The sequence below is a fragment of the Balaenoptera acutorostrata genome, chromosome 18 (assembly GCF_949987535.1).
Source record: "Balaenoptera acutorostrata chromosome 18, mBalAcu1.1, whole genome shotgun sequence".
Lineage (NCBI taxonomy): Eukaryota > Metazoa > Chordata > Mammalia > Artiodactyla > Balaenopteridae > Balaenoptera > Balaenoptera acutorostrata.
Window position 1 is genome coordinate 71,214,967 of NC_080081.1, and position 13,395 is coordinate 71,228,361.

Genomic DNA, 13,395 nt, shown 5'->3' on the forward strand with positions numbered 1-13,395 from the left:
TCCCACCCTCCCCATCCCACCCCTCTAGGTGGTCACAAAGCACCGAGCTGATCTCCCTGTGCTATGCGGCTGCTTCCCACTAGCTATCTATTTTACATTTGGTAGTGTATATATGTCCATGACACTCTCTCACCCTGTCATATCTCACCCCTCCCCCTCCCCATATCCTCAAGTCCATTCTCTAGTAGGTCTGTGTCTTTATTCCCGTCTTGCCACTAGGTTCTTCATGGCCTTTTTTTTTTTTTCCCTTGGATTCCATATATATGTGTTAGCATACTGTATTTGTTTTTCTCTTTCTGACTTACTTCACTCTGTATGATAGACTCTAACTCCATCCACCTCATTACAAATACCTCCATTTCATTTCTTTTTATGACTGAGTAATATTCCATTGTATATATGTGCCACATCTTCTTTATGAATTCATCCGATGATGGGCACCTAGGTTGCTTCCATGTCCTGGCTATTGTAAACAGAGCTGCAATGAATATTTTGGTACATGACTCTTTCTGAATTACGGTTTTCTCAGGGTATATGCCCAGTAGTGGGATTGCTGGGTCATATGGTAGTTCTATTTGTAGTTTTTTAAGGAACCTCCATACTGTTCTCCATAGTGGCTGTATCAATTTACATTCCCACCAACAGTGCAAGAGGATTCCCTTTTCTCCACACCCTCTCCAGCATTTATTGTTTCTAGATTTTTTGATGATGGCCATTCTGACCAGTGTGAGATGATATCTCATTGTAGTTTTGATTTGCATTTCTCTAATGATTAATGATATTGAGCATTCTTTCATGTGTCTGTTGGCAATCTGTATATCTTCTTTGGAGAAACGTCTATTTAGGTCTTCTGCCCATTTTTGGATTGGGTTGTTTGTTTTTTTGTTATTGAGCTGCATGAGCTGCTTGTAAATCTTGGAGATTAATCCTTTGTCAGTTGCTTCATTTGCAAATATTTTCTCCCATTCTGAGGGTTGTCTTTTGGTCTTGTTTACGGTTTCCTTTGCTGTGCAAAAGCTTTTAAGTTTCATTAGGTCCCATTTGTTTATTTGTGTTTTTATTTCCATTTCTCTAGGAGCTGGGTCAAAAAGGATCTTGCTGTGATTTATGTCATAGAGTGTTCTGCCTATGTTTTCCTCTAAGAGTTTGATAGTGTCTGGCCTTACACTTAGGTCTTTAATCCATTTTGAGTTTATTTTTGTGTATGGTGTTAGGGAGTGTTCTAATTTCATACTTTTACATGTACTTGTCCAATTTTCCCAGCACCACTTATTGAAGAGGCTGTCTTTTCTCCACTGTATATGCTTGCCTTCTTTATCAAAGATAAGGTGACCATATGTGTGTGGGTTTATCTCTGGGCTTTCTATCTGGTTCCATTGATCTATATTTCTGGTTTTGTGCCAGTACCAAACTGTCTTGATTACTGTAGCTTTGTAATATAGTCTGAAGTCAGGGAGCCTGATTCCTCCAGCTCCATTTTTCGTTCTCAAGATTGCTTTGGCTATTCGGGGTCTTTTGTGTTTCCATACAAATTGTGAAATTTTTTGTTCTAGCTCTGTGAAAAATGCCAGTGGTAGTTTGATAGGGATTACATTGAATCTGTAGATTGCTTTGGGTAGCAGAGTCATTTTCACAATGTTGATTGTTCCAATCCAAGAACATGGTATATCTCTCCATCTGTTTGTATCATCTTTAATTTCTTTCATCAGTGTCCTATAATTTTCTGCATACAGGTCTTTTGTCTCCTTAGGTAGGTTTATTCCTAGATATTTTATTCTTTTTGTTGCAATGGTAAACGGGAGTGTTTTCTTAATTTCACTTTCAGATTTTTCATCATTACTGTATAGGAATGCAAGAGATTTCTGTGCATTAATTTTGTATCCTGCTACTTTACCAAATTCATTGATTAGCTCTAGTAGTTTTCTGGTAGCATCTTTCGGATTCTCTATGTATACTATCATGTCTGCAAACAGTGCCAGCTTTACTTCTTCTTTTCTGATTTGGATTCCTTTTATTTCTTTTTCTTCTCTGATTGCTGTGGCTAACACTTCCAAAACTATGTTGAATAATAGTGGTGAGAGTGGGCAACCTTGTCTTGTTCCTGATCTTAGTGGAAATGGTTTCAGTTTTTCACCATTGAGGACAATGTTGGCTGTGGGTTTGTCATATATGGCCTTTATTATGTTGAGGAAAGTTCCCTCTATGCCTACTTTCTGCAGGGCTTTTATCATAAATGGGTGTTGAATTTTGTCAAAAGCTTTCTCTGCATCTATTGAGATGATCATATGGTTTTTCTCCTTCAATTTGTTAATATGATGTATCACGTTGATTGATTTGCATATATTGAAGAATCCTTGCATTACTGGAATAAACCCCACTTGATCATGGTGTATGATCCCTTTAATGTGCTGTTGGATTCTGTTTGCTAGTATTTTGTTGAGGATTTTTGCATCTATGTTCATCAGTGATATTGGCCTGTAGTTTTCTTTCTTTGTGACATCTTTGTCTGGTTTTGGTATCAGGGTGATGGTGGCCTCGTAGAATGAGTTGGGGAGTGTTCCTCCCTCTGCAATATTTTGGAAGAGTTTGAGAAGGATAGGTGTTAGCTCGTCTCTAAATGTTTGATAGAATTCACCTGTGAAACCATCTGGTCCTGGGCTTTTGTGTGTTGGAAGATTTTTAATCACAGTTTCAATTTCAGTGCTTGTGGTTGGTCTGTTCATATTTTCTATTTCTTCCTGGTTCAGTCTCGGCAGTTTGTGCATTTCTAAGAATCTGTCCATTTCTTCCAGGTTGTCCATTTTATTGGCATAGAGTGGCTTGTAGTAATCTCTCATGATCATTTGTATTTCTGCAGTGTCAGTGGTTACTTCTCCTTTTTCATTTCTAATTCTATTGATTTGAGTTTTCTCCCTTTTTCTCTTGATGAGTCTGGCTAATGGTTTATCAATTTTGTTTATCTTCTCAAAGAACCAGCTTTTAGTTTCATTGATTTTTACTATTGTTTCCTTCATTTCTTTTTCATTTATTTCTGATCTGATCTTTATGATTTCTTTCCTTCTGCTAGCTTTGGGGTTTTTTTGCTCTTCTTTCTCTAATTGCTTTAGGTGCAAGGTTAGGTTGTTCATTCGAGATGTTTCCTGTTTCTTGAGGTAGGCTTGTATTGCTATAAACTTCCCTCTTAGCACTGCTTTTGCTGCGTCCCATAGGTTTTGGGTCGTCGTGTCTCCATTGTCATTTGTTTCTAGGTATTTTTTGATTTCCCCTTTGATTTCTTCAGTGATCACTTCGTTATTAAGTAGTGTATTGTGTAGCCTCCATGTGTTTGTATTTTTTACAGATCTTTTCCTGTAATTGATATCTAGTCTCATAGCGTTGTGGTCGGAAAAGATACTTGATACGATTTCAATTTTCTTAAATTTACCAAGGCTTGATTTGTGACCCAAGATATGATCTTTCCTGGAGAATGTTCCATGAGCACTTGAGAAAAATGTGTATTCTGTTGTTTTTGGGTGGAATGTCCTATAAATATCAATTAAGTCCATCTTGTTTAATGTATCATTTAAAGCTTGTGTTTCCTTATTTATTTTCATTTTGGATGATCTGTCCATTGGTGAAAGTGGGGTGTTAAAGTCCCCTACTATGATTGTGTTGCTGTCGATTTCCCCTTTTATGGCTGTTAGTATTTGCCTTATGTATTGAGGTGCTCCTATGTTGGATGCATAAATATTTACAATTGTTATACCTTCCTCTTGGATCAATCCCTTGATCATTATATAGTGTCCTTCTTTGTGTCTTGTAATAGTCTTTATTTTAAAGTCTATTTTGTCTGATATGAGAATTGCTACTCCAGCTTTCTTTTGATTTCCATTTGCATGGAATATCTTTTTCCATCCCCTCACTTTCAGTCTGTATGTGTCTCTAGGTCTGAAGTGGGTCTCTTGTAGACAGCATATATATGGGTCTTGTTTTTGTATCCATTCAGCCAGTCTGTGTCTTTTGGTGGGAGCATTTAATCCATTTACATTTAAGGTAATTATCAAAATGTATTTTCCTATTCCCATTTTCTTAAATGTTTTGGGTTTGTTGTTGTAGGTGTTTTCCTTCTCTTGTGTTTCTTGCCTAGAGAAGTTCCTTTAGCATTTGTTGTAAAGCTGGTTTGGTGGTGCTGAACTCTCTCAGCTTTTGCTTGTCTGTAAAGTTTTTAATTTCTCCATCAAATCTGAATGAGATCCTTGCTGGGTAGAGTAACCTTGGTTGTAGGTTTTTCTCCTTCATCACTTTAAGTATATCCTGCCACTCCCTTCTGGCTTGCAGAGTTTCTGCTGAAAGATCAGCTGTTAACCTTATGGGGATTCCCTTGTGTGTTATTTGTTGTTTTTCCCTTGCTGCTTTTAATATGTTTTCTTTATATTTAATTTTTGATAGTTTGATTAATATGTGTCTTGGTGTGTTTCTCCTTGGATTTATCCTGTATGGGGCTCTCTGTGCTTCCAGGACTTGATTAACTATTTCCTTTCCCATATTAGGGAAGTTTTCAACTATAATTTCTTCAAATATTTTCTCAGTCCCTTTCTTTTTCTCTTCTTCTTCTGGGACCCCTATGATTCTAATGTTGGTGCGTTTAATGTTGTCCCAGAGGTCTCTGAGACTGTCCTCAGTTCTTTTCATTCTTTTTTCTTTATTCTGGTCTGCAGTAGTTATTTCCACTATTTTATCTTCCAGGTCACTTATCCGTTCTTCTGCCTCAGTTATTCTGCTATTGATCCCGTCTAGAGTATTTTAAATTTCATTTATTGTGTTTTTCATCGTTTCTTGGTTCCTCTTTAGTTCTTCTACGTCCTTGTTAAATGTTTCTTGCATTTTGTCTATTCTATTTCCAATATTTTGGATCATCTTTACTATAATTATTCTGAATTCTTTTTCAGGTAGACTGCCTATTTCCTCTTCATTTGTTAGGTCTGGTGTGTTTTGACCCTGCTCCTTCACCTGCTGTGTGGTTTTTTGTCTTCTCATTTTGCTTATCTTACTGTGTTTGGGGTCTCCTTTTCACAGGCTGCAGGTTCGTAGTTCCCGTTGTTTTTGGTATCTGTCCCCAGTGGCTAAGATTGGTTCAGTGGGTTGTGTAGGCTTCCTGGTGGAGGGAACTAGTGCCTGTGTTCTGGTGGATGAGGTTGGATCTTGTCTTTCTGGTGGGCACGTCCACATCTGGTGGTGTGTTTTGGGGTGTCTGTGGCCTTATTATGATTTTAGGCAGCCTCTCTGCTAATGGATGGGGCTGTGTTCCTGTCTTGCTAGTTGTTTGGCATAGGGTGTCCAGCACTGTAGCTTGCTGGTCGTTGAGTGAAGCTGGGTCTTGATGTTGAGATGGAGATCTCTGAGAGATTTTTGCCATTTAGTATTACGTGGAGCTGGGAGGTCTCTTGTGGACCAGTGTCCTGAAGTTGGCTCTCCCACCTCAGAGGCACGGCCCTGATGCCTGGCTGGAGCACCAAGAGCCTTTCATCCACACGGCTCAGAGTAAAAGGGAGAAAAAATAGAAAGAAAGAAAGAGGATAAAATAAAATAAAATAAAGCTATTATAATAAAAAATAAGAAAAAAATTATTAAGAATAAATTTATTAAGAAAAAAAGATTTTTTTTTTTAAATTTTTAAAAATAGATTTATTGGGGCTTCCCTGGTGGCGCAGTGGTTGAGAGTCTGCCTGCCAATGCAGGGGACACGGGTTCGGGCCCTGGTCTGGGAAGATCCCACATGCCACGGAGCAACTGGGCCCGTGAGCCACAATTGCTGAGCCTGCGCGTCTGGAGCCTGTGCTCCGCAGCAAGAGAGGCCGCGATGGTGAGAGGCCCGCGCACCGCGATGAAGAGTGGCCCCCGCTTGCCACAACTAGAGAAAGCCCTCACACAGAAACGAAGACCCCACACAGCCAAAAAAGTAAATAAATAAATAAATAAATTTAAATGACTGCCAGATAAGTGAGATGTTTAAAAAAAAAAAAAAAAAACGGACGGACCTAACCCTAGGACTAATGGTGAGAGCAAAGCTATACAGACAAAATCTCACCCAGAAGCATACACATATACACTCAGAATAAAAGGAAAAGGGGAAAAATTAATATATCCTGCTCCCAAATTCCACCTCCTAAATTTGGAATGATTCGTTGTCTATTCAGGTATTCAACCGATGCAGGCACATTAAGTTGTTTGTGGAGCTTTAATCCGCTACTTCTGAGGCTGCTGGGAGAGATTTCCCTTTCTCTTCTTTGTTCTTACAGCTCCCGGGGTTCAGCTTTGGATTTGGACCCGCCTCTGCATGTAGGTCGCCTGAGGGCGTCTGTTTCCCGCCCAGACAGAACGGGGTTAAAGGAGCAGCTGATTCGGGGGCTCTGGCTTAGTTAGGCCGGGGCGGGGGTGGGGGGGGGAGGGAGCAGTACGGAGGAGGCGGGGCGAGCCTGCAGCGCCAGAGGCCGGCGTGACGTTGCACCAGCTGGAGGCACACCGTGCGTTCTCCCGGGGAAGTTGTCCCTGGATCACGGGAGCCTGGCCGTGGCGGGCTGCACAGGCTCCCGGGAGGGGTGGTGTGGAGAGTGACCTGTGCTCGCACACAGGCTTCTTGGTGGCGACAGTAGCAGCCTTAGCGTCTCATGCCCGTCTCTGGGGTCCGCGCTGATAGCCGTGGCTCACGCCCATCTCTGGAGTTCGTTTAGGCGGCGCTCTGAATCCCCTCTCCTTGCGCGCCACGAAACAAAGAGGCAAGAAAAAGTCTCTTGCCTCTTCGGCAGCTGCAGACTTTTTCCTGGACTCCCTCCCGGCTAGCCGTGGCGCACTAACCCCTTCAGGCTGTGTTCACGCCGCCAACCCCAGTCCTCTCCCTGCGATCCGACCTCCGAAGCCCAAGCCTCAGCTTCCAGCCCCCGCCCGCCCCGGCAGGTGAGCAGACAAGCCTCTCGGGCTGGTGAGTGCTGCTCAGCGCCGAGCCTCTGTGCGGGAATCTCTCCGCTTTTCCCTCTGCATCCCTGTTGCCGTGGGGTCCGCGCTGAGAGCCGCGGCTCGCGCCCGTCTCTGGAGCTTGCTTAGGCGGCGCTCTGAATCCCCTCTCCTTGCGCGCCACGAAACAAAGAGGCAAGAAAAAGTCCCTTTCCTCTTCGGCAGCTGCAGACTTTTTCCCGGACTCCCTCCCGGCTAGCCTTGGCACACTAGCCCCTTCAGGCTGTGTTCACGCAGCCAACCCCAGTCCTCTCCCTGCGATCCGACCTCCGAAGCCCGAGCCTCAGCTCCCAGCCCCGCCCGCCCCGGCGGGTGAGCAGACAAGCCTCTCGGGCTGGTGAGTGCTGGTCGGCACTGATCCTCCGTGCAGGAATCTCTCCGCTTTGCCCTCCGCACCCCTGTGGCTGCGCTCTCCTCCGTGGCTCCGAAGCTTCCCCCCTCTGCCACCCGCAGTCTCCGCCCGCGAAGGGGCTCCTAGTGTGTGGAAACCTTTCCTCCTTCACAGCTCCCTCCCACTGGTGCAGGTCCCGTCCCTATTCTTTTGTCTCTGTTATTTCTTTTTTCTTTTGCCCTACCCAGGTATGTGGGGAGTTTCTTGCCTTTTGGGAGGTCTGACGTCTTCTGCCAGCGTTCAGTGGGTGTTCTGTAGGAGCAGTTCCACGTGTAGATGTATTTCTACTGTATCTGTGGGAAGGAAGGTGATCTCTGCGTCTTACTCTTCCACCATCTTCCATCTAGTGATTTTTAATGAAAATTATTATGCTAAAATATTGCTGTATATCCATAAGGAAATATATGTTCACCATCACATTTATGAATATTTTAGAACTGACATAGCATAGGAAAAAATATATATGTTTAATCTCTGTCTCATCAGTTTTCCTGGGAAAGGAATGTCCATACACTTCTGTGTCTAATTTTTCATGTACTGTTGAAATGGTTACATGCATTAGGGGTTCATTTTCAAATATCTCCAACATCTTTAAGCTTTAGTGATATTTTTCAGTTTTTTTTTTTCAAGAACACTAATTTTTGTTGCTTTAATTTCAGGCATTTAATTTCTACTTTTTTCTCATCGTGACAACATTAATATTTTTAATATTCCATGTACATTGATCAGATTCAAGCTCTGCACCTTTCAGTGCAACATTCTGTATTTAGAACTAAATGATACTTGGCCATACTTTTGTCAAATACCTTTATTTTATCTGGAAATCCCTATTTCACCTGGGTTGCACTGATTTATTCTGGAATCAAGTAATCTGACTTTAGTTCTTCTGTCAATGATTATTTATTATTACTGTCATTATTAATGTATGAGTAGCTCTATTAGCACTCAATCTCAAGGAGTGATTGAGAAAGCCTACTTACTATGTTTTGTTTCCTTTTTAAGCCCTCAGGCTGACATTTCCCTGCAGCAACTGCTCTTAGCTCATAACTGAGAGTTTTTAAGCAGTTGAGCTTGAAGAATCCCACTGGGTTATTTCTATGTTGAATGATTATTAAAACATTATTATGATATTTTAAAATGATTCTTAATATTTTATTATGTTCAGGTAACAAAACTTATCTTACTTTCTAATTTTATTCTACTTGCTATTCCAAATCAAATAGTCATTAAATATATTTGCTTCCAAATCAAGTCAGACCCATTTAAATATTATACACTACTCCAGTCAGTTGAATTCTCTCTAGAGTAGGAAATAGTCACCTACTTGATATTATTTGAGAAATGTGGAGAGAGCTTTCTCCTCCTCCATGTCACAGTGTCTCAGGTTTTACCATTAGAGATTTCAGTACTTGGTGTTTGTCGTCAGACGTTGCCTTTAAAATGTGAATATCCTTGGGAAAAGTGAATCTTCTCATTGTTAGTCATCAATCCTTTTGTGAGCTTGCTTTTACCCAGTGTAAGTGTGAACAGAGACATAAAATTAGGTGAGAGAGAGAATAAAAATAGGGTGCAAGAATTGTGTGGTATAGAGCAGGGGTCCCCAACCCCCGGGCCACGGACTGGTAGTGGTCCGCGGCCTGTTAGGAACTGGGCCGCACAGCAGGAGGTGAGCGGTGGGCAAGCGAGGGAAGCTTCATCTGCAGCTCCCCATCGCTCCCCATCGCTCGCATTACCGCCTGAACCATCCCCCCCACCCCACCCCCCGGTCAGTAGAAAAATTGTCTTGCACGAAACTGGTCCCTGGTGCCAAAAAGATTGGGGACCGCTGGTATAGAGGACAAAGCTCTAACTGCATTAGCATTTTGTCTCTTTCATCCCTGACTCTCGTAGAGTATTATTTACATGATGCTTTGAAAAAGTTAATAAGATATAAGTCTCTGTTTTTGAGAATTTCCTTCAGAATAATCAACAAGTATTTATTGTATGTCTCTTCTATGCCACACTTGTTGCTCAGCACATCACATGAATTATTGTACTTACTCCTCAAAGCAACCCTGTTTGCCTGATGAGGAAATGAGGCTCAGAGAAATTTGGTAACTTTCTGAAGGTCACGCAGCAAGCAACTGCCTTTCTGATTGCTAAACACAGATCTTAACCTCTAAACTCTGTTTATTCTTAGGGTAATGGGGAACCATTGAACAGTTCCAAGAACAAAAGCAACATGATCAAATTGTATTTTAGAAACATCACACTGGATGTGAATAGATTGGGGGGAAATAAGACTAGAGTCAGGCTAGAAGTTAGAAAGCTATTGCAATTATCTAAGCATGACGTGAATGTTGCCCAGGATGTGGAATTAGAAATGAAAAGATAGATTCAAGCAAGATTTGAGAGTAGGCATAAACACAATTTAACTGGAAGGACAGGAAAGAATCAAAGATGATCCTTGGGTTTCCGATTTGAGCACCCAGGTAGATGGCTGTTTTCATCAGTTGGAGCTGCTATGACAAAAATACCATAGACTGGGTGGCTTAAACAACAAATATTTATTTCTCACAGTTCTGGAAGCCAGAAGTCCAAGATCAAGGCACTGGCAGATGTGGTGTCTGGTGAAAACTCATTTCCTGGTTTGCAAATGACCATTTTCCTTGCTGAGTCCTCACATGGCAGAGAACTCTGAGGTCTTCATCCTCTTATAAGGGCACCAGTCCCATCATGGGGACCCACCCCCATGACCTCATCCAAACCAAATTACCTCCCAAAGGCTCCACCTCCAAATACCATCACATTGGGGATTAGGCTTCAACACATGAATTTGGGGAGGGATGCACACATTCAGTCCACAGCAATGGTGATGCCTTTCACTAAGATGGGAACACAGAAAAAGTATCAGTTAGGGGCTGGGTGTATGTGTGAGGGGGCGGATAATGTTGAGCTCTGAACACATGGTGTTTGGGGTGTCTGTGAAATGTCCAAACGCAGATGTCCAATAAACAGTTTACTCTATTGGCCTGGAGCTCAAGGAAAGAGATGTGGGCTGGAGATATAAATCTGGAGGTTATCAGGGTATGGATGGAAAGTAGATGAGATCACCCTGGAAAAAGTGCAAAGTAAAAAGAGAAGCCAGCCCTGCGCCATGTCTGAAAAACAAAATAAAACAAAAGTAAATTAAATCAATATGCAAGAATGGCACAGACAAGAAGGGAATCCACCAAGAAAATGAAAAGGAACAGTTACAGAGGTAGAAGAGATAGCAGGGACCGCATGGGAGAACAGGAGCCTAGAAGGATAAAGCTTTTGACGGGAGGAGTGCTCAGCTGCCTTGGCTGCTATAATGTTACTGAGAGATAAAGTGAGGCAGGGGATGGTTTTAGCACTAAGGAGGTTGTTGGTGACATGAGGGCAGTGGAGTAGACGACAAAAACTAGACTTCAGTCTTCCTCTAGTTGCTAAATGGACGCATAGTATAGTGTAAATCTTTACATAAGTCTGAGAAAAATAAACTTCATGCATCTTCTTTGTCAATGAGTATTTTAATTACTTGTATTATTCCAAATGCTTTGTGCACACTAAAATCATTCAATCCTAATACCCTAATTGGTATTTTACTTTCATTTCTGGAGGCCATTTGATTCTAATTTTACAATCTGATTTTTTTTTCAAACTCAGTGATGATATTCTTGATGAAGACAGTGTAATTTTGAGATATTAAGAGAGTTTTTATTTTTTTATACAGGTGCTCTCTGACAAACGAAGCAAAGAGAGAGCAGGTAAGTCTCTTTGATGAAGTCTGTTTTACTATTTATCTATAAAAGTTGTTTGAAGAGCCTTGCCTAGTCACTATAAATTTAAGCATGCCACAAGTCTTGCTGAATAATTGATAGTCACAGTATGATGTTAAATTAGAGTATATTCTACATCTTGAAAACTGGATCAGTTCACTCAGTTTTTCCCTGGTCCTCGTGCAGCCATATTGTGGGTTTAATTCCTGTTTTGTACAGTTGGTTCCATACAGATAGAAATTACTTTGCATAACTAGACCTGTTGTGATCATTTTGCTGTCTATACAAATATGTTATATAGATAGTGAAATCATTATGTTGTACACCTGAAACTACTATACTGTTATATGTGAACCATATCTCAAAAAAATTTTAATGAAATTAAGAAAAGAAATTCCTTTGCCTAACCAGACTTTATCTTGAAATATATACTATAGATAAAGTAGTAACAAAAGATTACACCTGTACCAAAACAACTGCTCAGGTGAGTCCTCTTAACAACAAAAAAGGGTAGCAATTTTTATTTGTATAGCTTCTATATTTGGAAATGTTCTGCGTAAATCAAAATGTTTTATTTTTTTTATTTAAATGTTTTACGTCTTAATTTATTGACTTTCTTATTTCAATAACTACATAAAATAACAGCTAACAACCCCCTGAACCACCACTTCTTACCAACTGTTTAGCAGCTGTTGTTTTATTTGAACAGTTCTTTATTTGAACAGTCATTGTGGACATATCATTCTGAATCTTCTCATTTGTCCTTACTTCATGTGGTCATTTAAATGTTTACACTTGAAAGGAAACCACTTCAAAAACTTTGTGTGACTCCACTATACACATTCTTTACATGTTGAAGATAATGTGTTTCTGGAAAAGTTCAATGAAAAAATTAAAACTTCTTTTTTCTGAGTTAATATCTTTAAAGCCTTTTTTGAAATAATCTTGTCAAATAATGCCACTAAAAAATAATACTCTAATGCTGCCCTTATCTTCGGTAACCATCATTGTTTTCGTTTTCGAAGACCTCTTTTTCTTTAATCTGTTGGAGAAAACTTTTAGTCCCTTACTCAGGTACCCAAGATCTCAGCTTCAGTTCAAATTAGCATCAGCATTGGGTCTCTGAGATAGTCATCTGCTGTTCTTCTGTCTCCTGGGGAGATTTGTAAGGAGACTTTCACACTGGACCAACAAGTGTGCAGGGCCCACCAGCTGTACCAAAATCACCAGAGTTTGCTTCTGCTGTTCTGTGAAATGCTTGTAGCATCAAGCATGCACAGTTTTGTCCATATCCGTTTTTTTTGTTTTTTTTGTTTTTTTTAATGAGGATCTTGAATCAGATGCGTATGTTTGATTGATTGATTGATTGATTTTGGCTGTGTTGGGTCTTCGTTTCTGTGCGAGGGCTTTCTCCAGTTGTGGCAAGCGGGGGCCACTCTTCATCGCGATGCGCGGGCCTCTCTCGTTGCGGAGCACAGGCTCCAGACGCGCAGGCTCAGTAGTTATGGCTCACGGGCCCAGCTGCTCCGCGGCATGTGGGATCTTCCCAGGCCAGGGCTCGAACCCGTGTCCCCTGCATTAGCAGGCAGATTCTCAACCACTGCGCCACCAGGGAAGCCCCATATCCGTTTTTATATTTGAGACCTTAACAATACATAACCTTCAACCAACTGACACCTACAACTAGGAAATAAGCAAAGCCCACTTTAAAAATCTTATGAATGTGTCCCAATTGTAAACTATGCCATAAGTAGAACCCTCTGTGCTTCACCTCTTTTGTTGAAATTCCAACCTGAGCTAGAGTTGATCTTGAATTTATGTCAGCAAAGACTGTGCTTCACTCCAGAAATCACCAAATGAGGGATTTACACAAAAAAGTAGCATGTGAAGGTTTTAAGTAGAATGTGATAGATTTATTTTCTTTTTATCGTAAGCAAATCAAACTTATTATAGTTAAAGGATACTTTCCATCACGTAAAAGCTACAGTCAAGAGAGTAAATAAGAAACAACTGCCGTTAACTCCTGGCCAGAACTGACAAGTACTTTTCTAACAAACCTCCAATGAGGAAGTCCGTCTTTGGTGACTCTGATCTGGTGTAAATGCACCAGACTGGATGTGGAGCTCATCTACAAGTATTCAGGTATCACGCAGTGGGGCTTCAGTCTACCAGAGGCTCAATTTTTAGCTGCTTTTGCACTCTGCCAGCTAGTGTTTCATCTTGACAGGGAAA

At 41.1% G+C, this 13,395-nt stretch overlaps 1 protein-coding gene across 1 annotated transcript in view; it reads left to right on the forward strand.

Moving 5' to 3' along the window:
* STARD13 (StAR related lipid transfer domain containing 13) overlaps positions 1-13,395 on the forward strand; it is a 389,825-nt gene that overhangs the window by 71,425 nt on the left and 305,005 nt on the right. Inside the window, exon 2 of the mRNA XM_057533176.1 lies at positions 11,118-11,151. Within this exon, the coding sequence (XP_057389159.1) occupies positions 11,118-11,151 (34 nt within the window). The remainder of the gene's footprint in view (positions 1-11,117; positions 11,152-13,395) is intronic.